This window comes from Oncorhynchus clarkii, chromosome 3, assembly GCF_045791955.1.
Source record: "Oncorhynchus clarkii lewisi isolate Uvic-CL-2024 chromosome 3, UVic_Ocla_1.0, whole genome shotgun sequence".
NCBI classification, from domain to species: domain Eukaryota; kingdom Metazoa; phylum Chordata; class Actinopteri; order Salmoniformes; family Salmonidae; genus Oncorhynchus; species Oncorhynchus clarkii.
This window is the reverse complement of record NC_092149.1, coordinates 4140684-4167524: the sequence shown is the minus strand read 5'-3', so window position 1 is coordinate 4167524 and position 26841 is coordinate 4140684. Positions and strand designations below refer to the sequence as shown.

General features: G+C 44.9%; 3 protein-coding genes across 3 annotated transcripts; 2 read left to right on the top strand and 1 right to left on the bottom strand.

The window, feature by feature from the left end:
- Positions 1-76: 76 nt before the first annotated feature.
- LOC139386636 (large ribosomal subunit protein bL32m-like) lies at positions 77-1603 on the bottom strand. Its single transcript, XM_071132385.1, has 3 exons — positions 1440-1603; positions 962-1140; positions 77-576 (listed from the first exon to the last, which is right to left on the bottom strand). Exons 1-3 carry the CDS (start codon positions 1531-1533, stop codon positions 322-324), a joined length of 528 nt encoding a protein of 175 aa, XP_070988486.1. The 5' UTR covers positions 1534-1603; the 3' UTR covers positions 77-321.
- A 23-nt stretch (positions 1604-1626) lies between these two features.
- LOC139386630 (proteasome subunit alpha type-2-like) lies at positions 1627-8028 on the top strand. Its single transcript, XM_071132372.1, has 7 exons — positions 1627-1715; positions 2208-2284; positions 3326-3458; positions 3574-3696; positions 5059-5140; positions 6628-6759; positions 7403-8028. Exons 1-7 carry the CDS (start codon positions 1675-1677, stop codon positions 7517-7519), a joined length of 705 nt encoding a protein of 234 aa, XP_070988473.1. The 5' UTR covers positions 1627-1674; the 3' UTR covers positions 7520-8028.
- Positions 8029-13861: 5833 nt separating this feature from the next.
- On the top strand, positions 13862-26841 carry LOC139386614 (ATPase family AAA domain-containing protein 2-like). Its single transcript, XM_071132336.1, has 28 exons — positions 13862-14159; positions 14605-14759; positions 14928-14995; positions 15066-15074; positions 15141-15294; positions 15574-15655; positions 15768-16071; positions 16249-16366; positions 16690-16921; positions 17264-17379; positions 17487-17661; positions 17803-17891; positions 18036-18195; positions 20073-20163; positions 20384-20701; positions 20884-21007; positions 21209-21395; positions 21806-21991; positions 23425-23560; positions 23723-23919; positions 24235-24394; positions 24592-24714; positions 24894-25040; positions 25319-25773; positions 25876-25942; positions 26064-26188; positions 26441-26569; positions 26675-26841. The coding sequence occupies exons 1-28, from the start codon at positions 13983-13985 to the stop codon at positions 26705-26707; spliced, it is 4317 nt and encodes a 1438-aa protein (XP_070988437.1). The 5' UTR covers positions 13862-13982; the 3' UTR covers positions 26708-26841.

Here is a 26841-nt window from a genome sequence, read left to right as displayed (position 1 = left end):
TAGTTTTTATTAGACTACATTTAAAAAAAAAAGATGTGTTACTAATCTAATTGATTTGTGACCCCAATAAAGCCTATTTTTTTTTCAAATAAAGATTTATTCTCATTAATAACAAAGGTATAGGATGTTTCTACCAAAATGTAGAGGATGTACAATATGTGACATTGTAGCCATGTTCCAATAACAAGACAAAGAAAATGAACCACATTTGAAGGTTCAACAACAAAAATGCTGCTGTTGATTTTTTTAAATCAATGCATTTACTTCAATACAGAAACTGGGATATTAGCAACCTAATTACTGGTGTGACTAAATGCTACCTCAATAGATACTGAACCAGGAGGGTCGTTTTCTGTTTCTCTCCACTATCCTCTTGTCTTTGTCGGACTCCCATGGACTCTCGCTGTCATACAGGACCAGGGTCTCCTGCGCTGGTGTGTTGAGAGGCCTGCCCTCCATGGCTTTAATCTGACCTCGGATCAGCGCTGTCTCCTTCCTGATCTTCTCATAACAGAACCCACACAGAATATGCTTCTGCTTCAGGTGGCCACACTCCACGCACGGCTCAATGTTGGTCTGACAAAGAGGGGGAGAGAGAGAAAGGGGGGATAGGGAGGGGGAGAACGAGAGAGATGAGGGGGAGAGAGAGAAAGGGGGGATAGGGAGGGGGAGAACAAGGGAAAGAGAGAGATGAGGAGGAGAGATTAAGAGAGATGAGGGGGAGAGAGAGAAAGGGGGGATAGGGAGGGGGAGAATGAGGGAGAGAGAGAGAAAGGGGGGATAGGGAGGAGGAGAACGAGGGAGAGAGAGAGCACAAAACAGAAAAATCTATTGCCTTTTCAATTGTGTTTATTGCAATATTTATTACATAGAATATGCTACATACAACTGGACATCAGAGGACAATAATTACAGGTGAAATGTTACTCAGTGAAATGATACAAGTAATCAAAGTTAATACCTTAACTTTGAGCATAAAGCTTGGGTCTCGTCTTCTGGTCCTGTTGATTTCTATTGTGCGTCTCTTTTTGGGTGCTGCCATCCAGAATACATTGTCCAGGAAGCTGGGCTCCGAGGTCACCTCTTGCTCATCGTGGGGATGTGGGAGGATGCTGGGCCCATGGACAGCTAGAGCTGGGGCTGATTAGAAACAAAACACACAGAGACACAATCACATATCAACAATCTATGCAATAGACAGAAACGATGTATGTATGTCACCACTCAGTATACATCTAGTTGTCTACTCATAGATTGAAGCACGTATAGAATCGTACATCATCATAGTTCTTACTGTCCAACACAAAGTCATAGATTATGCAGGGTAACATAGCTACCATGGAAGTTTTAAAGCTAGCTTACTAGTTAGTTCGAGTGTTAGCCAGCCAGCTAGCTACAAATAAACACAAGGCAGAATGTTGTGTAAAGCTCAAACTCACCAAACTGTCTGTCAAGTCCTGTAGCCTGTATAATTCTGCATTCCAGCTGTAACAACGAACGTCTCAAAAAACACACGAAACCAGACGAATTCATAATTTTAGAGGTTTGAGTAGTGCCTTTACACTCATGTCACACAGCTCACGGTCATTGAATCACATACGTCATTGAACTGCGACAACCGAAGAACCAATTGCATCTTGTCATATAACGCGTTATCACCAGTACTGAGCAAATATGGGAGAAAGGGGGTACAGTTTCTCACTCACCACATTCAGGTAACTTTTACAAATTACTGTAGTAGCAACAGTTTTGTTAGTTTGGTTATTGCAGGAAGACATTGAAAGGAAGAAGAATCGAGATCGAGCGAGTTGTTTAGAAACCAGACTGTTGCTTGGCGGTGGTTTAAAGCTTTGTCATTCTGTTACTCTGGCTAGCTAATGTTAGGCTAGTAGTAGGAAGTGTGATGTTTCTTTTTCAAGATCTTCAAACAGGCAATTTTGATTTCCAATACATTTAGTCTCTTCATACCATTTGCTCTCTTTCAGTAATTAAGTGGTTAGCTGAGTTGCGATCTTTTCAAAAAGGCATCTGGCTTTGCTGTTGCAAGTTTACATTCACTTTCAGTTTGTTGATTGCTGAGTGAGACTGAGTCACTAGCTAACGTTACACCAATAAATCTAAACTCTAAAAGCACTGATCAGACCAAGACTAAATTATTTGTCATGACGTCATTAATGAAAAGTTTAAACAATTTCCCTCCCACACAGCCCATCTGGTAAACTGGTCCAGATTGAGTATGCCCTGTCAGCAGTAGCAGCAGGAGCCCCCTCAGTGGGAATCAAAGGTAAAGAAGACTTAAAATGATCACCCAATATGACTGCGTTCACACAGGCAGACAAATTTTGATCATTTTTCACTTGAGCTAATCTGATGAGAGCGAAAAATCAGAAGTCGCTGCCTGTTTAAACGCAGCCCATGTATGTATACAGTGGAGCAACCACCAGGTAATGGCTTTTTGTATGCAGGCATCTTGTATATATGTGTCCATGGTACCAAACTCTTTTAAAGAGCAACTGCCCCTAAAAACCAACTTCTATTTTAGAAGACAGCCTATGTGCCATCGATATGAGTCAGTAACATTTATTCTAATGTCAAAATTGACTGCAAAGTGTAAATAGGATACTTTTGGTCATAAAGTCAGTTTTGTCCAAAACAGATTTTTCTACCGGAGTATGCCACAACGTAAATGAAGGTTGGGTTTATTTCAACCCGGTCCACAGCTGGCAGCAAACAAGTTCTCATCCATTTGGAGTGTAGCTGCATGCGACCCGATCGTAATGCCTGTGGTAAATGTGGTTTGACTTTGGATATCCCTAAATATTGAAAACATTGAATGAGAAATAAAAAGTGTGCAACGTGAAAATATTGCCTAATTTACATTGTTATTTATTGACGGTTCCATTCTAGGCCCAGAGATGGGCTATCCAAAGTCAAACCAATTTTGCCACGGAAGCACACCAGCTGGCTAAAGCAAATCGGCAATATAATTTGGCTAACTCTTCCCACCTGCGAACACACGAGACCCCCATATCAAACCACACCTGAAACCAACTCACATTTTAATTCAGTCATGGCTGCTGGGATTTTTAAGGCTACGTTTAGATTTTTTTTTTTACTGATTGGTCTTTCGAACACTCAGATCAGCTCTGAAAAAGATCTGATGTGATTGGTCAAAAAAACAACTAGTGGAAAAAAAATATCAGTATTGAGCTACCTGTCGAAACAGCCTTAATGAACCAAATCTAAAACAAGGCCAAATCAAGAAGTTTAGCCGCATTACAGAAGACAGTCAAGATTTTGATGGTTTCTTTCTCCCCGTTTAAAGCCTCAAATGGAGTCGTTTTGGCAACCGAGAAGAAACAGAAGTCTATACTGTACGATGAGACGAGTGTTCACAAAGTCGAGATGATAACCAAACATATTGGCATGGTCTACAGTGGAATGGGTCCAGACTACAGGTACATCCTGGTGTGTGTGTGTGTGAGGGAGACTGCCTTTCCTTGAGTTTCTAAATCTTGGGTTTACAACAGGGACAAGAATATCTTAGAAATGTATATCTTTGTTACTCTGCAGGGTGCTGTTGAGGAGAGCGAGGAAACTGGCCCAGCAGTACTTCCTGGTCTACCAGGAGCCAATCCCCACAGCCCAGCTTGTCCAGCGGGTAGCCTCTGTCATGCAGGAGTACACACAGTCTGGGTCAGTTCTGTTCTGTTTTGTGGGTTTCCTCAAGTTTGATCAGGCTGGCCGACTGAGTGTGCAGGCTTTTGATCCAACCTTGCTGAAACACCACTGATTCAGCTTATCAAGGTCCTGCTGACCAGCTGATTGGTAAAACCAGGTGTGTTAGGATTTTCCTTCAGCCCTAAAGCCCTTACACCCAGTATAGAACCAGGTGTGTTAGGCTTTTCCTTCAGCCCTAAAGCCCTTACACCCAGTATAGAACCAGGTGTGTTAGGCTTTTCCTTCAGCCCTAAAGCCCGTACACCCAGTATAGAACCAGGTGTGTTAGAGCAGGGCTGGCTGAAGGAAAAGCCTAAAGCCCTTACACCTAGTATAGAACCAGGTGTGTTAGAGCAGGGCTGAAGGAAAAGCCTAAAGCCCTTACACCCAGTATAGAACCAGGTGTGTTAGAGCAGGGCTGAAGGAAAAGCCTAAAGCTCTTACACCCAGTATAGAACCAGGTGTGTTAGAGCAGGGCTGAAGGAAAAGCCTAAAGCCCTTACACCCAGTATAGAACCAGGTGTGTTAGAGCAGGACTGAAGGAAAAGCCTAAAGCCCTTACACCCAGTATAGAACCAGGTGTGTTAGAGCAGGGCTGAAGGAAAAGCCTAAAGCCCTTACACCCAGTATAGAACCAGGTGTGTTAGGCTTTTCCTTCAGCCCTAAAGCCCTTACACCCAGTATAGAACCAGGTGTGTTAGAGCAGGACTGAAGGAAAGGCCTAAAGCCCGGACACCCAGTATAGAACCAGGTGTGTTAGAGCAGGGCTGAAGGAAAAGCCTAAAGCCCTTACACCCAGTATAGAACCAGGTGTGTTAGAGCAGGGCTGAAGGAAAATCCTAAAGCCCGGACACCCAGTATAGAACCAGGTGTGTTAGAGCAGGGCTGGCTGAAGGAAAAGCCTTAAAGCCCGGACACCCAGTATAGAACCAGGTGTGTTAGAGCAGGGCTGGCTGAAGGAAAAGCCTAAATCCCTTACACCCAGTATAGAACCAGGTGTGTTAGAGCAGGGCTGGCTGAAGGAAAAGCCTAAAGCCCGTACACCCAGTATAGAACCAGGTGTGTTAGAGCAGGACTGAAGGAAAAGCCTAAAGCCCTTACACCCAGTATAGAACCAGGTGTGTTAGAGCAGGGCTGAAGGAAAAGCCTTAAGCCCTTACACCCAGTATAGAACCAGGTGTGTTAGAGCAGGGCTGGCTGGAGGAAAAGCCTAAAGCCCGGACACCCAGTATCTTTCCACGAGGGTTGGCCACTGTTGAATTACAATATCCATGTGTGTTGATAAAGTAGTTGTTTTCACCTGAATTTCTAGAGAGTAACATCCTGTGTTTTTTTCAGTGGAGTGCGACCCTTTGGTGTGTCACTGTTGATAGCTGGATGGGATGATGATCACCCTTACCTCTTCCAGTCAGATCCCTCTGTAAGTATCCATGGTAGTATAAACACACTATCGTTGAATTGCTTCACTCCTAGGCCGAGTCTAGACAGTTCATGGAGCTTTTGTGTTCTGATCATGGAGTTCTAATCATGGAACTCCGAACTCGTCATGCGTCTAAACCTACATTTTAAATGTGTCCTGATTCCCTTTTCCTGCGCTATATTAAAATGCCAGAATGCATAAGGCAAACGGTGGAACAGGCTACATCTGGTAACAACACAGCAAGTTGACGGCAGTAGCAAACTACTGTAGCTAACTAGCCAGCTAACCTCTGTAACTAGCCAGCAAGCTAGCTAGCAAAGCTAAATGGATTGCAAATAGGCATAACAAAAAATAGTTTTACCAATAAAAAAAAAAGAAAAATCCACCTTTATTGAACCAGGTAGGCCAGTTGAGAACAAGTTCTCATTTACAACTGTGACCTGGCCAATATAAAGCTAAGAAGAGCGACAAAAACAACAACACAGAGTTACACATAAACAAAACGTACAGTCAATAACACAGGCAGCCTGATTAAATAAGCTAGCAGGCTAGCATTTATGAAGTCAGCAAACACATTCCACACTAGGAACATATTTCCTTCAACTTTTTAATGAAAAAAGGCACCTCTCGCTCCCAAAACACGTGCTGATGACAGTGGGCGACGGTAGCCTGATTGTGTCCAGACTGAGGAGAAATCCGTACAAAATGTGTCCCTGACCACCACCTGAAGTGGTCTGCCAGATCTGAACACAATCCGACCACAACCAGTCCTTTCAATGCAATCTTCGTATTCTGATGGCAGAAGTAGCATGTAAGTGTCAAGTGTATACGGCCCAAGTGTCTTCTCTACTGTTACATGTGCATATGTTACGGACGTTGCTTGCTTAGCGAGTACCCCCCCCCCCCCCCCCCCCAAATTCGGCTCTTACCTGGCTCGAACACACGTGGCTGCCCTCCTTGACAACGTTTCAACGGTTTGAGCCACCCAAAAGTGTACTAATCGGATGGCTCCATCCGTGACATTTCAAGCTAGCTGTGGAGTGAGCTTACTTCTTAACTCTGTGTTGCCCAGCAACAGCCCCAAAACATCACTGCTCTAGAGGAGATCTGCATGGAGGAATGGGCCAAAATACCAGCAACAGTGTGTGAAAACCTTGTGAAGACTTACAGAAAACGTTTGACCTCTGTCATTGCCAACAAAGGGTATATAACAAAGTATTGAGATCAACTTTTGTTATTGACCAAATACTTATTTTCCACCATAATTTGCAAATAAATTCATAAAAAATCCTACAATGTGATTTTTCGGGATATTTTTTTCTCATTTTGTCTGTCATAGTTGAAGTGTACCTATGATGAAAATTACAGGCCTCTCATATTTTTAAGTGGGAGAACTTGCACAATTGGTGGCCGACTAAATACTTTTTTGCCCCCACTCTACATAGTTTTTTCCGGTACTAACTATATGATTATTTTGATGTACACAGGGTGCATACTTTGCATGGAAAGCCACAGCGATGGGAAAGAACTACGTCAATGGGAAAACATTCCTAGAAAAGAGATATAACGTGGATCTGGAGCTGGAAGACGCAATCCACACAGCAATCTTAACCTTGAAGGTAACTCCTCTCACCTGCAGCTTTAGTACTCTTCCCTCTCAGAAGTGTTTAAGAAACACAGTAGAGGCCTCCCGGGTGGCGCAGTGGTTAAGGGCGCTGTGCCAGCTATGCCATCAGAGACTCTGGGTTTGCGCCCAGGTTCTGGCCGCGACCGGGAGGTCCATGAGGCGACGCACAATTGGCCTAGCGTCGTCCGGGTTAGGGAGGGCTTGGTCGGTAGGGATGTCCTTGTCTCATCGCGCACCAGCGACTCCTGTGGCGGGCCGGGCGCAGTGCGTGCTAACCAAGGTTGCCAGGTGCACGGTGTTTCCTCCGACACATTGGTGTGGCTGGCTTCCGAGTTGGATGCGCGCTGTGTTAAGAAGCAGTGCGGCTAGGTTGGGTTGTGTATCGGAGGACGTGTGACTTTCAACCTTCGTCTCTCCCGAGCCCGTACGGGAATTGTAGCGATGAGACAAGACAGTAGCTACTACAACAATTGGACACCACGAAATTGGGGAGAAAAAGGGCAACAAAAAAAAAACACATATGTGATACTGTGTTTTAGGTTAAACCTGGAATAGTTTGAAAACTTTATGATTTAATTTATCATAGTGTTCTATTGAAATCCATGCATTTTACTGTTCTGTGTGTGTTTTTAAAGGAAAGTTTTGAGGGTCAGATGACAGAAGATAACATTGAGGTGGGAATCTGCAACGAGGCAGGTTTCAGAAGACTCACCACAGCAGAGGTCAAGGACTACCTGGCAGCCATTGCATAAAATGTCCCCTCCATGGGGGTCTGTTGGCATGGACTCATTCAGATCAGCTGTTTACTTTTTTACAAACCACATACCAATACAGTTTTTTTGCAGTTTAGCAGATTTCAACAATTTGTCTTTTTTTTTCTCCGGTTATACCTAGTCACATACTACTAATAAAATACGATTTATGTAATAATATTTTGGCCTTTGATCAATTTTTGTTTTCTACATATAATTTCCTGTTTGGTTTCAGTTTGCGATTTGATAATTAGTTGTTTAATTCTCAATTTCTCACTATATTGCGAAAGTGTAAATATACATTCTGCATGAAATTAGTCCCCCCCCCCCCCCCCCCCAAATACAGGCCTTCAGAAAGTATTCATACCACTTGACTTATTCCACATTTACAGCCTGATTTCAAAATGGATTAAAAAATAAATAAATCACCCATCTACACACAATACCAAATAATGAGTGTTTTTGTAAATGTTTCCCAATTAATAAAAATGATTTACAGAAATGTCTAACTGACATTAGTAGCCTTTTCACACCCATTTCCTATAACACTCCAAATTAAAGCTCAGGTGCATCCAATTTCCTATGATCTTCATTGACGTTACCACAACTTGATTGGAGTCCACCTGTGGCCAATTCAATCGTTTGGACATGATTTAGAAACACCTGTCTATTTAAGGTCCCACAGTTGACAGTGCATGTCAGAGGGACTGGGGTTTCCAGGAGGAGTAATGGCGACTGGTAACAGTTGACAGTGCATGTCAGAGGGACTGGGGTTTCCAGGAGGAGTAATGGCGACTGGTAACAGTTGACAGTGCATGTCAGAGGGACTGGAGTTTCCAGGAGGAGTAATGTGGACTGGTAACAGTTGACAGTGCATGTCAGAGGGACTGGAGTTTCCAGGAGGAGTAATGGCGACTGATAGAGCTTTTTGAGTCGACGCGAGAAATTCAAGAATTTAAAAAAACCCGTTTGCTACTACAGAAGGAGTGGAAAGAGCTTGGATATGTGGAAATGGACACCATGAAATGAGATGTGTAGAGGGAAGCGATGTGGTCGGGAAAATTATCGTTAAGTACAAAAAGGAAACGTACTCCTGTAGCTCAGAAATGTAACCTGGTGAGGATGAACTACCAGCGGCAGGTGCGGTGAAGGCCGTCAAGTACGTGCCTCGTCCAGATGATGACAAAAATGATGGCGGCTCAGTGGGTGGGAGATTTTTTTTTTTTGAGAGAATGGATCCTTGCCTTCTGGCTGATCCATACGGGATGTCAGGTTGGTTGGGGACTGTTGAGTCGGTGAAAGTAACTCAAAGTGGACTCGCAATTCTTCAGTCCAGAGGGAGCGGGCGCTGCTCACCACACGCCAAGGGACAAGAACTTTGACTTGCTTTGCTCTCTGCAGCAGGGCGCCGTTGAAAGGAGGGATAACCAGTGCCGCGTATTCATGGACTCTAGCCCCGAATATTTATTTAAATGTTTTCATACTTTTCAGTCAATTCGCAAGTGGCTGAATATCATCTGCGTGAGGTAAACGGCGCCCCTCTGTCTCAGTATGTGTAGCCCAATATCTATGATGTCGACTTGTATGACACGTTGCCAGCTGTAGCATTTGGCCTCCCTTGATTAAATAAAATAATACAATTATAGAAAATAATTAGCCTATCAGTGTTCAACTGAGTCTACTGTGGGTTGTCTTGGTGCAGCAAAACGTACTCCAAGGGAGGCCAGTTTGGATGTGGCTTCCTAAAATAAATGTCCTCATTGTCTGAAAAAAACGTGTTTGTTTCTGGTTTACTTGTGTTGATTTCCCTTTCCTAATCCAGGGATGGGGATTTGGACTTATTCTCTGTACTGGCCAATGATAATGACGGTGATTCTGATCTAGCCCTAAATTCATATACTGTGGCTCTGGCTTGAGAAGGTAGAAGATCAATATGTAGGGTAGATGTAGGCTCACATTTAGCTAGCTAAATTAGCTGGTGCATTGTTGCCCATGTGAGGAAGTTAGGCTAACAAGCATTTTTAGCTAGGTTGCCTATGAAAACAAACACTAAAAGCGTACTGTATGATGAAGCCATTGACCATTTCGCCAACATGAGACAGGAGGAGCAATGGATCACGCCGGCACGCCAGCCACCTCAGAAAAGTCCCTGCCCCTCAATGAACACAAATGCCTACAAAACTGACTTACAACCCAGAAACGCCACCTGATGGACCTCCCCCACTACTACCACCTCCCCCCAGCCTCTGTGGGCTCCCCAAGGGCCAGAGCCACGGCGTCTGAAGAACGGCCTATGAGGGCACAAACTCGCCCAGCTCATCTGGGGGACTACTTAACCTCCTTTAATTCTTAGTCAACCTCTAGGTTAATGGACTGAACTGGCTAGTTTGGATTGTCGTTATTTACCTCTTCCGTTTAAGGGTTAGTGTTTCTTTCTTACAGCTATCACTCGAGGTTCTTGCCCTATGGGCATTGTTATGTATGGTACCAGTCCCTGGTTTTGGAAAGGTTGGGAATGTTATGTATGGTACGACATGCTGTTCGTGGTGCTGTACGTTATTATGGTTTACGACAGTGTGCTGCTTTACGGATGAATGGGTTGTCAGAATGTGTGGCACATGTCATTAAACGAGAGAGTGATGTGCAATGGGGGAGGGGGGGAAGAGAGAGGAGGATGGCATTAGCATTCATCTAGTCTACAAGGGTGTCAACCTATTATGTTTTATATTTTTACCTGTGCAAGAGCACACACACAGAAATCAGTACCATGGACAGCCACATGATATTTATCAACAATGATTGGACTAAATGTTTTTTGTCTTTTAAGTTTGTTTCACTGTATTAAACTAAGCATATGTAGCCTTTTTTTATTACCTTTATTTAACCAGGCAAGTCAGTTAAGAACAAATTCTTATTTACAATGACGGCCTAGGAACAGTGGGTTAACTGCCTGTTCAGGGGCAGAACCACAGATTTGTACCTTGTCAGCTCGGGGGTTTGAACTTGCAACCTTCCGGTTACTAGTCCAACGCTCTAACCACTAGGGTTTGATGATGTTTAGATCAGTAGTTTAGTAAACTGTCAAACATTAACTTGCTTGACCTTGCTTTAGGTCATATAACCGTTTATTACATGAAATGTTTGCTTTGTGGACTTCACCGGACAGAAGTTGCTCTCTGGTTTTGTGATGAAACAAACGTATATGTGTAGTTGAATTCATTCTGCCACTGTGTGACTGTTGTCACAGTCTTATTGTATATCATGGCGACGTATGAATGAATGGTTATAGAGCAAATATCACAACCGGTTGAAATATGTCTTTTTTTACTGGCTTGGCTTCCCCAGTGATTTTACCCACGCTTCACTACTGGGGTGGTGTTAAGTGTTGAGGATCAACTGAAATGGAAGATTCCTGGTGTCTGTGGTGTTCACCGGTTGGTACGAGAGCGTTGTGAAACAGAAGACACGGTCTGTCCTGATGAGTTTTGATGCAGAGTTTTTACCCGACAAAGTCAAGTTAGGATGTGTCAGTTATCCTGTGAGCTTTTGTCCCAAAACCATTACATTATTTTAGGTGCCAAGCTTACGGTCATGTTGCAGCAGTGTGTAGGAGCGAGATTCCTATATGTGAGAAGTGTGCAGGAAGACATAAAACAAAGGAATGTGTAGTATCAGTGGAAAAAGGTGTGTGTGTGTGTGGTGTGTGTGTGTGTGTGTGTGAATTGTAGGGGTACCCATGGTGCTGTAGATCAGAAGTGTCCAGGGAAAGGCAGGTTGAGGTTGCCGGGATCAGAGTAGTACTACCAGTGTCATGCTGAGGCTGTGAATAGAGTAGGAGGTGATGTGTACAGGTTGAGGGATCCTCCTGTGAGTAGGCCGAGGCCAATAAGAGTGATAAGAATAACGTGCCTCAGTAATGTTCGTCGCTTTGCGTTCATAGCCATCGTTATCAACTATACTGCAGAAAATCACATTTTAAATAGATGTTGTGGTGGCAGCTGCAGAGAAGTGCTTGGGTGTACGAGATTTTACTGCAGAAGAGTTACGAGGTGTGTTGAACGATAGTTTCCCATTCTCCCAGGCTGCCGGTCTGGTGTTGGATCAGATAGGGCCAAGTAGTGGAATATTGGTGTGGCTTTAATGGGAGTAGGGTTAGCTGGTATAGTGGTGAGGTTTTAATGGGTGCAGGGTTAGGTGGTATAGTGGTGAGGTTTTAATGGGTGTAGGGTTAGGTGGTATAGTGGTGAGGTTTTAATGGGTGTAGGGTTAGTTGGTAGTGGTGTGGTTTTAATGGATGTAGGGTTAGTTGGTAGTAGTGTGGTTTTAATGGGTGCAGGGTTAGTTGGTAGAGTGGTGTGGTTTTAATGGGTGCAGGGTTAGTTGGTAGAGTGGTGTTGGTATAGTGGTGTGGTTTTAATGGGTGTAGGGTTAGTTGGTATAGTGGTGTGGTTTTAATGGGTGTAGAAACTATACCATGAAGTCCAAGGGGTTAGATAGAATTGTGATGAGGTTGGTATAGATATAAAACTGTATTTTTTTGTGAAGAATCAACAACAAGTGGGTGGTGAGGTTTTAATGGGTGTAGGGTTAGTTGGTAGGGCACATTTTTCCCCCTTCCCTTTGTCACAAAGTGTAATGAATTAACGCTCAAGAACAGCAGGCTGACAGCCCAGACAGTAGGTGGCGGCATGCACCTCTAACGTATGTTTGCGGATCGACATAATACCATAAAATAAATGCATGTCAGAGCAGAAACTATACCATGAAGTTCATGGGACTGTCCATAGATCTGAGATAGAAATGTGACGAGGCATATTATCTGGGGAAGGGTATAAAACACTTTATAGAATGTTGAAAGTTTCCAAGAGCACAGTTGTCTCCATCATTTGAAAATTGAAAAAATATGGAACCACCTGGATGCTGGCCGTCTGACTAAACTGAGCAACCTAGCGAGAAGGTCATTGGCCAGAGAGGTGACCAAGAACCCAATGAACACAGTGACAGAACTCCAGAGTTCCCTGGCTGAGATGGGAGAACCTGTCTCTACAGCACTTCACCAATCTGGGCTTTATGTGAGAGTGGCCACATGACAGCACACCTGGAGTTTACAAAAAAAGCATGTGAAAGACACATGTAAAGCACTATGTCTGTACAAAACCAGGCACAGCTCATCACCCATCTAACACCATCCCTACCGTGAAGTGGTGGTGGCAGAATCATACAATGGGGAGGCTTTTCAGCGGCAGGGAAAAGGAGACTGGTAAGGATAGAGGGAACAATGAATTGGGCCAAATACAGGCAAATCCTTGAGAACCTGCTTCAGAATGCAGAATGTCCTGTTGGAAGATTTACGTTTCAACAGGACAATGACCCCAAGCATATAGCAAAAGCAACTCTGGAAATGCCTCAAAACAAGAATGTGAAAGTCGTTCAGTGGCCTAGACTTGAATCCCATTGAAAATCTGTGGAAAGACTTAAAGATTGCTGTTTGCTGCAGCTCCCCATCTAACTTAACAGAGCTCGAGGAAATATGCAAGGAAGATTGGAGACAACCCCCAAATCCAGATGTGCAAAGGTGATACAGACATTCCCATGACAACGCAAAGCTGTCATCACTGCCCAAGGTGCTTCTAGAAAATATTGACTCGGGTGTGAATACTTATGTAAATAGAGATTTTTGTTTTTCATTTTCAATAAATGTTATAACATTTCTAAAAACATGTTTTTACGTTGTCATAATGGGGTATTGTGTGTAGATGGGTAAGAAAAACAATTATATTTAAACATATTTCAATTCAGGGTGTATGTAACAACAAAATGTGGAATAAGTCAAGGGCTATAAATCCTTTCTGAAGGCACTGTATTACCCCCATCATTTTAGAATGAATGAAACAGAGCTCCTCTAGACATTTAGTATAGTTGATTTTAAAATGTAAGAAAACTCTCTCAAATATAATTGACATTTTATAGTAAACCAGTTATATTTTCATAACGGTAAAGAAAATGCTTTTATCATGAACCTGTAGCTAGGCTTTCCATAATGCGCAATTTACAGCGCGCCAAAAATAACCGGGACATCTTTCCCATAATATCCTTCCGCACAACTGAATGATATAAGAACATATCACTGTTGGCCCTGGGATAGATTTCTATAATTATAATATTTATAGCTATTCATGTGGTCATTGATATGAATACAGCATGACATAATTGGGGATTAGAAATGTATAATCACTACTTTTTATGATGAACTATGTTGTCTTGCGCCAGGATACTGCGTGCTGTCACTTGTCTTCCAGTGACGTTTGTGGCGCCAGAAATCAAGGGTTTTGGTTGGGGAGGGTTGTGTGTTAGTACGCGCCATATATTACCTAGGAATGTTATTAATTCGTTTCAGTTTTGATACAATTAAGTAGTCCCATATTTATGCTTTAGTATTTACAAAAATCGGTCTAAAGTTAGGATGGTGATGCTACGCAGCAGCGGCGTGGGCGCGGAACCAGCAACTCGGAAGAGGAACCGGGTTGACTTGGATACAAGCTCCGAGTTTCTATCGCTGGAGAGCGCATCGCAGACAAAGTCGAGTCGGCTGAAGAGGGGCCTGGATGACAGCTCCAGTAACACTGAAAACACGCGAAATGTGAGGCCCTTTTAGATAGTTGACATTATAAAATGTCACTGTAAACTCGGCTGTTGTTAGCTATATGACAGCTGTTAGCTAACCAGCTAACTAGCTAGCCCGACATTGATGTTGTTTATGTGCCTAGTTAACCGCATTCTATGCTAATGTTATAAATGAGTTGGCCTGTTAGCTCCTGTCTCTAGTTTACATACCCTATGGGGTATCGCCCATAGATGTATATATTGTGGAGTTGAGGTAACTCAGCTAGTTAGCTAGCCCCTTTTAGATGGCTAGTAAGTACCACTGACTAACAATAACTTTAATGATTCTTTCTGAATGTGGACAGCTATGTTGCCTGCTAGCTAACTTCTATAGCTAGCCAGCTGTAAGTTAGCTTACTACACTTAAAGTGACTGGATTCCTATGTGAATGCAGCTGATGTTTTAGTGTTTTCCTAACATAGGGCCACTCGATGGTGAAGGAGGAGGATAGCCCTCCGAAACGAGGATCCCTGAGGACCAGGGGACAGACCGTCAAACACGAGGTGTCCTTGGCTAAAATAAATGGCCAAACCAAGTCCCCTGAGAAAGAGGAGGAAACTGGCGAACACAGCACAAGGTAACTACTTATGTTTTATGCAGATAACTGGTATTCATTGTATGTAAAATCAGCTTCTACTCCTCTCAGTATAGTCGGTGAGATGCATGACCACAGAAACATGTTTACAAACCTAAGGTGTCATCACAACCCTCAATGTTTATGTTCTCATTTTGTTGATCTCTGCAGGAAATCCCCAAGACTGCAGGGCGATGGAAAAGTCTCCGCGTCATCCAGGGATAAGCAATCTGAAGCTGGTAACTAGATCATTTCTACATCACATTTTGAATGAATCAATGCCACCTCCAACAGTACAGCGAGAAGGAGACACCATTGGTTTCATTTATGTCAGCTACAATGTTTATCATCAAGTTAATGATAAATAAATAAATCTTCTTCCAGATGAAGTTGAGGAAGAAGAGGCCTCTACTCTGAAGACCCAGTTTGTTCTGCGTCCCAGGGAGGAGGACAGCTCTGTGAGACGCAGCTCCAGGATCACCAGATACAAGCGCAACTCCAGGAACCAGTCTGTCCTCTATAACCGCCTCATCACCAAGTAAGAACATCTCCATCAGCAGGCATCGTACATCAGGGGTGGCCAACCCTCCTAGCTACCCATCTACCACAGGGGTTTTCCCTCCAGCCCTAATCTAGCACCGGGGCAGGAGGAATCATGCCCCAGTAACTCTCGTGGAGGAGGGTTGGGTCACCACTGTTGTACATGTTCTTGTCAGTCTGGTTTGCATGTTTATAACAGCGAAGTTGATAACAGCTAGCGGTAACGGTGAAATGAAACAGTCCCTGTTTTTGTTTTTTTCCCATTCTATTCGTAAAGCACAGCTGAGGCAGTGCTGCAGAAGATGGATGATATGCAGAAGATGCGTCGCCGGTTAAGAAGCAGGGATACTACAGAGGAGGTCAACATTATTCATGCTACAGGTTCACAGCTTTATAATAGATTTAGTTCAATATCACCATGATGTCCCCCCCAATAATGTTATTTTTCCCCCTTTTTTAAAAATTTTTTAGGACCTTGTAATCTACGCTGGGGCCAAGAGGAAAAGGACCTCTGAAAGAACCGAGGAAGGAAGTGAAGACCCTCAAGAGAATAAAAATGGAGTGACCTCCAGTGAAGAGGAGAATGATGAGGAAGAGGGAGGCAAAAATAATCAGGCAGATGACGAAGATGACGACGACGACGATGACGACGACCGTAATGAAGATGATGATGAGGAGGAGGACGATGATGATGACCATGATGAAGATGACAACCAGAAACGTTATGACTTCAGGCAGAGGAAAGCTGCCGTTCGCTACCAGGCACCACGGGAGGGTTAGATATTTTCTGTTGAAACTATTTGCATCTTTTATTTCACTGAAGTCTGTATACTTCTAGCCATCAGCACCGGTGCATGGACTCTACATTTATTGTCACGCTTTAGTAGTAGTTGTTATTCCCATAACCTGTCCTTCTACTCGTTTCTCATGGTTGACCTTTTATTTCCCACAGAGCCCAAGACAAAGGCCATCTTCTTCAAGACTTCAAGACACTTGTCCCCATCCAGGCGGAGGTATAGGTTCAGCTCTACTGGTCCGAGAAGCCCTTACAACATAAGGAGAGGCAACAGGTCTGTAGACTAAAGAACCTAGTACCTACTACCTTCCATGTCTGACCTATCAAGTTTAGTTTAACATTCTTTCCTAACTATTACAACAAATCACAATTCATTCCTAAGTTCTACTTCCTTGTGCTTCTGATTTCTGGCATCCACAGGAGTGTGTCTGATAGGTAAGTCATTGTCAGTGTGTCAGATGTGTGGTGACATCAGGGTTTCCGTAATGGCTGGTTTCTTGGTCATTGATTTGTGTGCATTATGTTGTCTGTATTAGTCAGTGACGTTACTGACCTCTTAACCTCTGGCTCTGCCATACTCCTTTCTTTACTGTGTAGAAGAAGACATGCCATCCACAGTAGTGACTCAACCTCCTCGTCGTCCTCCTCTTCCTCCTCCTCCTCTGACGATGATAAGTTCCAGAGGAGGAGGAGGAAGAGCAGGAACAGATCGGTGAATAGATGTCTTCCCATGAATCTACTGAAGGAGGATGTCCTGGGAATCCACAAGGACAGGATGAAGATTGGAGCCAGTCTAGCTGACGTTGACCCCATGCAGATAGACCAGACAGTAAGTCTAGCTGACGTTGACCCCATGCAGATAGACCAGACAGTAAGTCTAGCTGACGTTGACCCCATGCAGATAGACCAGACGGTAAGTCTAGCTGACGTTGACCCCCATGCAGGTAGACCAGACGGTAAGTCTAGCTGACGTTGACCCCCATGCAGGTAGACCAGACGGTAAGTCTAGCTGACGTTGACCCCATGCAGGTAGACCAGACAGTAAGTCTAGCTGACGCACCAGTCATATGTTAAGTCCGTGAGGGGGAATGAAAGAGGGAAAGGATAGATAACTGGGACAGCCCCGGACAACCATTGTCCAACATTGAAATGGTGTAACGTTGTTTTCTAGGTGCGTTTTGACAGCATTGGGGGACTGACCAGACACATCTCTGCCCTGAAAGAGATGGTGGTCTTCCCTCTGCTTTACCCAGAGGTGTTTGAGAGGTTCAAGATCCAACCACCAAGGTAGCGAGAAATACATGTTTAGAAAGTCATCCATACTGTTACGGTGAAATGATCTAGGATCTGTTGTTGCTCTTGATGCTGTAGATTCTTACTGTGTGTGTGTGTAGGGGCTGTTTGTTCTACGGACCTCCTGGAACAGGGAAGACTCTAGTGGCCAGGGCGTTGGCTAACGAGTGCAGTCAGGGAGAGAGGAAGGTCTCTTTCTTCATGAGAAAGGGAGCAGACTGCCTCAGCAAGTGGGTGGGAGAGTCCGAACGGCAGCTACGTCTTCTCTTCGACCAGGTCATTACCTACCGTTATTCTCCATGGAAGTTGGCTTCTTGTTCTGAAATATATTGTGTTCCAGGATGTTGAAACCAAGATGAGTTGGGAGGAGGAAATACTAAAAAATATTTTTTATTTTATTTTTTACAAATCTTTTAGGCGTATCAGATGCGGCCATCGATTATATTCTTTGATGAGGTTGATGGGTTGGCTCCCGTCCGCTCAAGCAGACAGGACCAGATACACAGGTTAGACACTTGTGTTGATCACTGGAACAAATTGATTTGAATACAAACATTTATTGCTTCTCGTTTTTAGCTATTTGGTATCTTTTTGTTTAGTACGACTTGGTAAAGTGGGAATAATGTTCTGTATGTGTTTCCATCTTACAGTTCCATCGTGTCCACTCTCCTTGCCCTGATGGATGGGTTAGACAGCAGAGGAGAGGTCGTGGTGATCGGAGCGACTAACCGTCTGGATTCTATAGACCCAGCTCTCAGGCGACCTGGGCGCTTCGACCGAGAGTTCCTCTTTGGCCTGCCTGACAGAGAGGTGAGACGAGGGTCTTAGTGACCACGGCTGTAGTCATTAGTGCACGCTGTAGAAAACAGTTTTGCAACAAAAAAACAGATTTCTAGTAGACACATTCAGGTAGGTCCCTCTCTGTTTGGTTGAGTTTGCTTCCGTTTGGTTCCTAGTGAATAAACCACTGATGGAGGTCATGTTTGTTCAAATCATATTATGTGTGTGCACGCACATACACACACAGTACCTGTCAAAATAGTGGGCACCTACTCATTCAAGAGTTTTTCTTTATTTTTACTATTTTCTACTTTGTAGAATAATAGTGAAGTCATCAAACTATGAAATAACACATTGAATCATGTAGTAACCAAAAAAAGTGTTAAAACAAATCAGAATATATTTTATATTTGAGATTCTTCAAAGTAGCTACCCTTTGCCTTGATGACAGCTTTGCACACTCTTGGTATTCTCTCAACCAGCTTCATTAGGTAGTCACCTGGAACGCATTTCAATTAACAGATGTGCCTTGTTAACTTAATTTGTGGAACTTCTTTCCTTATTAATGCGTTTGAGCCAATCAGTTGTGACAAGAAAGGGGTGGTATACAGAAGACAGCCCTATTTGGTAAAAGAACAAGTCCATATTATGGCAAGAACAGCTCAAATTAGCAAAGAGAAGCGACAGTCCATCATTACTTTAAGACATGAAGGTCAATCAATCCGGATAATATCAAGAACTTTTAACATTTATTCAAATGCAGTCGCAAAAACCATCAAGTGCTATGATGAAACTGACTCTCACGAGGACCACCACAGGAATGGAAGACCCAGAGTTACCTCTGCTGCTGAGGATTATAAATTCATTAGAGTTACCAGCCTCAAAAATCAGCAATTAACTGCACCTCAAATTGCAGCCCAAATAAATGCTTCACAGAGTTCAAGTAACTGACACATCTCAACATCAACTGTTCAGAGGAGACTGTGTGAATCAGGCCTTCATGGTCGAATTGCTGCAAAGAAACCACTACTAAAGGACACCAACAATAAGAAGAGACTTGCTTAGGCAAAGAAACGCAAGCAATGGACATTAGACTGGTGGAAATCTGTCCTTTGGTCTGATGAGTCCAAATTTGTGAGACGCAGAGAAAGTGAGCGGATGATCTCCGCATGTTTGGTTCCCACCGTGAAGCATGGAGGAGGAGGTGTGGGGGTGCTTTGCTGGTGACACTGTCAGTGAATTATTTTGAATTAAAGGCACACTTAACCAGCATGTTTACCACAGCATTCTGCAGCGATTCGCCATCCCATCTGGTTTGGGCTTAGTGGGACTAACATTTGTTTTTCAACAGGACAATGACTATTTGACCAAGAAGGAGAGTGATGTAGTGTTGCATCAGATGACCTGGCCTCCACAATCCCCCGACCTCAACCCAATTGAGATGGTTTGGTATGAGTTGGACCACAGAGTGAAGGAAAAGCAACCAACAAGTGCTCAGTATGTGTGAGAATGACTTCAAGACTGTTGGAAAAGCATTCCAGGTGAAGCTGGTTGAGAGAATACCAAGCGTGTGCAAAAGCTGTCAAGGCAAAATGTGGCTACTTTGAAGAATCTCAAGTATAAAATGTTTTGATTTAATAAAAATAATAAAAAAATGTTGTTACTACATGATTCCATATGTGTTATTTCATAGTTTGGATGTCTTCACTATTATTTTACAATGTAGAAAAATAAAAGCCCTTGAATGAGTAGCTGTCCAAACTTTTGACTGGTCCTGTATGTATGATAAAAGATCACTTGTGTGAGACGTAAACCGGTAACATTGCTTTGTTCTACTAAGATTAGGGTATTTTGTTTTTGGAAACATTCATATTTGACATAAATGGTCATGTTTTTGTCCACTGCAGGCTCGGAAGGATATTCTGCAGATCCACACCAGACAGTGGACTCCCCAGCCATCAGCCTCGTTCCTGGAAGAACTGGCAGACAAGTGTGTTGGTATGTTTTCTTTTAATCCCTCCCAAACCAACCAATCGTTTTTAAAAGATGACCCATTCTTTCAAATGTCATTTTAAAATTCCAAGCTGTTAAATATTTCAATAGGCTCACTGAAAATGTTGTGTGTGGTGTGTGTGTGTGTGTATAATCAGAACATGTAGAGGATGCTCTCTTGCATTGTCAGACTGTTTCCCGACGTCCTCCTGCTCTGGTCTCCTAGGTTACTGCGGTGCTGACATGAAGGCGGTGTGTGCTGAGGCGGCTCTGTGTGCCCTGAGGAGACGCTACCCTCAGATCTACTCCTCGTCCCAGAAGCTGGTTTTAGATGTGGCATCTATCTCCATCGGCAGCAGGGACTTCCTGTCAGCCATGAGGAAGACGGTCCCAGCCTCCCAGAGAGCTGTGTCGTCCCCGGCCAAGGCTCTGACTCCTGTGGTCCAGCCACTGCTTGGTGCAGCCTTACAGACTGTACTGGGTGCAGTTAGCAGGCTGTTCCCACATGCAGAACAGGGGCTCAAGAGAGATAAGCGAGACAACGGTGAGTCAACTGGGACAAGATATTTTTTTTTTTTTTTTGCCAAAGCTTTTGCTACAGTGTGCCCTAATAAACATGACCCAGGTTTGGTATGCCTGTTGTATAAGAATGGGTATGTTGTATTGTGTTCTTGAACGTCATACTTGGTTTATCGTGCTCTAAGATGTTTCGCCACTTGTCTTCAGGTGTCCTCCCAGCTGGTGTTTTAGATGCTGATCTCCTGCACAGTGAAGATGAGGACTCCTCTGTCTGCATCACCGGTCTCTCTCACAAGGCCAAGGCAGCTGGGGGCTTCCTGCATTTCAGCAGGCGAGTAACAGGTTGTCCAACGCACAGAAATACCTTATTCCAAATGTGTCTTTCTCCCACTCCTCCCTGAAGTGTGCACGGGACATCTTTTGAAATCTGTGTTGGGGACTGAAGTGTACACTTCATGAGAATGGGTACTGAGCTCCGGTCTTGTAAAGTATTTTATAGTCTTTTTCTCTCCCCTCTCCTCTGTTCTCCCAGGAGCGTGCTGAACCAGCCCACATCTTACCGTCCCAGGCTGCTGCTGGCAGGGCGTCCTGGGTCAGGTCAGAGCAGTCACCTGGCCCCTGCTGTGCTCCATGCCCTGGAGAAGTTCACAGTTTACACCCTGGACATGGCCGTGCTGTTCGGAGTCAGCACCACCTCTCCTGAGGAGGCCTGCGCTCAGGTACTGGATCACACCCTGTTTTCTGTATAGTGCACTATTGAGCCCTGTGCCATCGGCCATGACTGTCCATCTCTGGGTTCATCTTTAGTCTTTTCTTGAGTCCTTGATTCTTCACATATTTGGAGAAGGTCCTAGGAGAGAGGAGTCAAATAAAGACTTTTGAGATGAACCCAGAGATGGACAGTATTGATGAACCTAGAGATGGGCAGTATTGATGAACCTAGAGATGGACAGTATTGATGAACCTAGAGATGGACAGTATTGATGAACCTAGAGATGGACAGTATTGATGAACCTAGAGATGGGCAGTATGTGATGTCTTGTATGTTTGGACTCTTAGCTCTTCTGTGAGGAGGCATGCAGGTCCATATAAACACTGATCTGTAATGATGTGTTTCGTTGTGTTGTAGATGTTCTGTGAGGCCAAGAGGACGTCCCCCAGTATCCTTTATATCCCTCACATCCAGAGGTGGTGGGACACGGTGGGGTCTGCTCTCAGAGCTACCTTCCTCAGCTTGTTACAGGACATCCCCTCATTCTCACCCATCCTGCTGCTGGCCACCTGTAATGTCCCCCACAGCAGCCTCTTCCCTGAGGTAGGTACTGTAGACACACACCGCCCCACAGCAGTGTAACGGGATGTAGTGAACACACCGCCCCACAGCAGTCTAACAGGATGTAGTGAGCACACCGCCCCACAGCAGTCTAACAGGATGTAGTGAACACACCGCCCCACAGCAGTCTAACGGGATGTAGTGAACACACCGCCCCACAGCAGTCTAACGGGATGTAGTGAACACACTGCCCCACAGCAGTCTAACGGGATGTAGTGAACACATCGCCCCACAGCAGTCTAACAGGATGTAGTGAACACACCGCCCCACAGCAGTCTAACAGGATGTAGTGAACACACCGCCCCACAGCAGTCTAACAGGATGTAGTGAACACACCGCCCCACAGCAGTCTAACAGGATGTAGTGAACACACCGCCCCACAGCAGTCTAACAGGATGTAGTGAACACACCGCCCCACAGCAGTCTAACAGGATGTAGTGAACACACCGCCCCACAGCAGTCTAACAGGATGTAGTGAACACACCGCCCCACAGCAGTCTAACAGGATGTAGTGAACACACCGCCCCACAGCAGTTGGATGTAGTGAACACACCGCCCCACAGCAGTCTAACAGGATGTAGTGAACACACCGCCCCACAGCAGTCTAACAGGATGTAGTGAACACACCGCCCCACAGCAGTCTAACAGGATGTAGTGAACACACCGCCCCACAGCAGTCTAACAGGATGTAGTGAACACACCGCCCCACAGCAGTCTAACAGGATGTAGTGAACACACCGCCCCACAGCAGTCTAACGGGATGTAGTGAACACACCGCCCCACAGCAGTCTAACGGGATGTAGTGAACACACCGCCCCACAGCAGTCTAACAGGATGTAGTGAACACACCGCCCCACAGCAGTCTAACAGGATGTAGTGAACACACCGCCCCACAGCAGTCTAACAGGATGTAGTGAACACACCGCCCCACAGCAGTCTAACAGGATGTAGTGAACACACCGCCCCACAGCAGTCTAACAGGATGTAGTGAACACACCGCCCCACAGCAGTCTAACAGGATGTAGTGAACACACTGCCCCACAGCAGTCTAACAGGATGTAGTGAACACACCGCCCCACAGCAGTCTAACAGGATGTAGTGAACACACCGCCCCTAACATCACCAACATGGCAGTGTATTTTGTCTGCTGTGTGTTATGTGAGTGTAGGATTTTGATGTTTTTTAAGGACTCTTTCTTGGAAGATTAGTCCAAACGAGGACTAAAAGAGATCCTAATAAAATCTAATCACCAAAGGGACACAAGCCCTAGAAAATGTGCACTCATTCCCTCCCCCTGTGGGAGAAGCTGGAGGGTTGGAATTTGGCTTCTGGGCAGGGGATCAGTCAGAATGATCTCGTTAATTCCCATTCAGCTGAATGTTATGTTCACTTGGTGAATCATCACCCCCCCATAGGTCCAGGACCTGTTCTGTGCTGAGTATGGAGAGGTGCTCCAGGTTCAGGTCCCAACCCCACAAGAGAGAAGGAACTTCTTTGACGATCTCATCGTAAACCAGGCTGCCAAAGCTCCTGCATCCCAGAAGAAAGCAGGTAAGACTGCATCATACTCTTGAGATATTCTAGTGGAATCCTGGATAATGGTCCAAAATGGTTAAACAAGCTCAACTTAAACTAGAACGTTCTCTGTACCAAAGCTGTCAGCACTCGCTCAGTCATGTGGTTGGTCACTAACCTTCCTGTTCTCCTCCCCAGTGCTTGCAGCCCTGGAGGTGCTTCCTGTTGCTCCCCCTCTTCCCCCAAGGATGCTGACAGAAAAGGAGCAGCAGCGATTGGAGGAGCAGGAGGAAGACACTCTCAGGGAGCTCCGCCTCTTCCTGCGTGATGTCACCAACCGCCTCTCTCAGGACAAACGCTTCAAGGCCTTTACCAAGCCTGTCGACCTGGAGGAGGTGAGACTGACCATCAATTGCTGTAGAAGTGTCTGCGTTCTAGAGGGGGGCGGGCTGCGTTCTAGAGGGGGGCGGGCTGCGTTCTAGAGGGGGGCGGGCTGCGTTCTAGAGGGGGGCGGGCTGCGTTCTGGGGGGGGGGGGGGGGGGGTCTGCATTCTAGAGGTGGGGGGGCCGCGCTCTGAGCCATGTATAAACATCAGATGAGGGTTAAATAAAGAGAAGAGGCCAGATGTTGTCTAAACATGGACATGGTAGAATCTCTATCACGTGGAGAATGGCTGACCTGTTGTTTTGATGGATCACGGTCTTGTCTAGGTACCTGACTATGCTACAGTTATAGAGCAGCCCATGGACCTGTCCACTGTCCTCTCTAACATCGACACTCACAAGTACGTGACTGTGAAGGAGTTTGTCCACGACGTGGATCTCATCTGGAAGAACTGTCTGGAATACAACCCTGACAAAGATCCTTCCGGTAGGAAATGGGCTATATCCAGAATGTTGTTGTATAACAGGATGTAGTGGGAGAATGTTTCCTTTATTTCATAAATTAATTTATTAATTCAACTAATCATTCATTACTTCATTCAGCCAACTATTAATTCATGAATCAATCCATTCATCATTTCATAATCATACTGATGACAAGTCTGTGTCCTGGATGTTTTCCAGATCGTCAGATCCGCCACAGAGCCTGTGCTCTGAAGGACACTGTTCAGGCCATCGTCAAAGACGAACTGGATGAAGACTTTGAGAAGATCTGCGAGGATATCAAGGAGTCCCGCAGCACAAGAGGTCAGGTGTTATTCTATTGGTGCAGAGTAGTTCCAGAAAGATGGTTCTAGAGTAGAAATGCATTTGATCTTTTAATTTGTTCAGGGACCAGTTGATCTGTTCTGCTGCTCTCCTGGATGGAGGAAAGAAGAGCGTTCCTGATAGATTTAAATATGAACTGCCTCTCTCTCTACTTCCAGGTTGCTCCACTTCAAGGTTCGCTCCATCCTACTATCACGTTCATCCCAAGACCAGAGCAGTGGATGCCAAGAGCACCGATGCAGCAGGCCCCTCTAAGGAGTCTACCGCTGCTGCTCCCTCAGCTGTGACCACGCCACGCCCTTCAGGTTAGCAAGCAACTCAACGTACAGACACACAATGCTACACAGGTTAGCATTTCACTACTCTGCAGACAGACTGTTGTTTCCACTAGCCCATAGAGAATGAGCTGCGGAGAGCTTTACAGATCTATCCTCTACAGATCTATCCTCTACTAACTGCTGGTAATGAGAGACGGGATGATAACACCGTGTCAGTTTCTCTCACCATGTTTACACTCATCATTCAGTCATTCATAAAGGTGGTTTTTGAATTGGCTTTGATTATCTGGTCATCTGCTTCTCAGCAGCTCAGAAGAAGAAGCGCAGGAAGAGCCGCTGGTGCAACGGCATCATCAGGAAAAGGTCCTCTCCTCACACTTCTAAAGACCACTCTGCTGTGGTGGAGTCTGGAGAGGAAGAGGAGGAGAGGAGAGGGGCAGAGAGTGAGGAGGAGGAGGGGGGTGATGCTGCAGCAGAGTCAGGCCTGGAGGAGCTGGAGATCACTGGGGCTGAGGAGACCCCCATGGAGCATGAGGAACCAGTCCAACAGGAGAACCAGGACAGACAGCCCATGGAGAAAGACACTAAGGACAGCCGGACCACGGAGGAGGCTAGCCAGGCTACAACGGAGGCTACCCAGCCCAGGGTGGAGGTAGCTGTGGAGGCTAGGGCTGGAGACCAGAGCAGTGAGGGCACCCAGGACCCTGTAGTGGTGGTTGGAGCCCAGAAAAACCACTTCTTACCAGAAGGGGGAGACAATGTATGTTATTTTGTTGTAAAATGGATGTTGCTTTTTGTATGGATGATTCTCCTGCTGAATTGATCTTATTTTTCTGTTTCAACTGTTTCCTCATTCACCCAGGGGCAGGCGTCCTCTACAGACAAAACTGAGCCTCCGAGAGTGGAAGTGGACGAAGAGAATACCACAGGTGTGCAGCCTCCCATCCCACAATGAACACCGACACCCACACACACACACACACACTCTGTTGTTTTTAAGTTAACTTTGTTGAATTGTACACTCACTCCTCCCCTCTGTCCTCTTGTCAGAAGTAGGAGTGAGGCGTGTGACGCGGGGCTTGAAGTACCAGGGGATGCAGCAGGTGATGGATGTTGACCAGGAGATACTGGACCAGAAGACACAGCCCCCTGTGGTTGATCACAACAAACTAAAGGTAACAGATTATCACTGCAGCTGGTCCAGGGTCAGGTCGTCGCCCGAGCCTCCTAATGGAGGTTGTTAAATGATTTGTAGTTAAGGCAACTAGCTAGTGGCAGTCTATTGGAATTGTCATGACAATGACAGCAATAGAGTTGGCAAGAGCACAAATGGATCTGGAATCGGACAGAGGCACCTTCTTCCTTTAGACCAAGATGAAGGATATAAGACCTCTGTGCTGAGCTGGTTTTCTGGTCCTTCATTTCAGGAGCTGCTTCAGAGAGCGGTGTCTAAGACTGAGGGATATGAGGTCTATCAACTGGAGAAGCTATACGCCTTGTTATGTCAGAGTATCTACAGACATCGCAAAGACTACGACAAGACTGCCCTGCTGAAGGTTTGTCATTCTAGACATTTCAGTTTGTATGAACTTGTGAAACATCTCATTGGGCAATTTTTGAGTTTCTCTATGTTTTCTAATGTTTTCTTATTCTCTTTCCAGGAAATGGAATATGAAATTGAAGATTTTTCATAATGAGTTTTATACAATAAAGATGTAGCTAGTCATGAATTGCACGTATTTCCCCGTTGTCTAAATGTATAAAGAACAAGTCTAGAACTATATTTTGATAGAAATATACAGATGTGTATTTCCTAACAACTTGTATA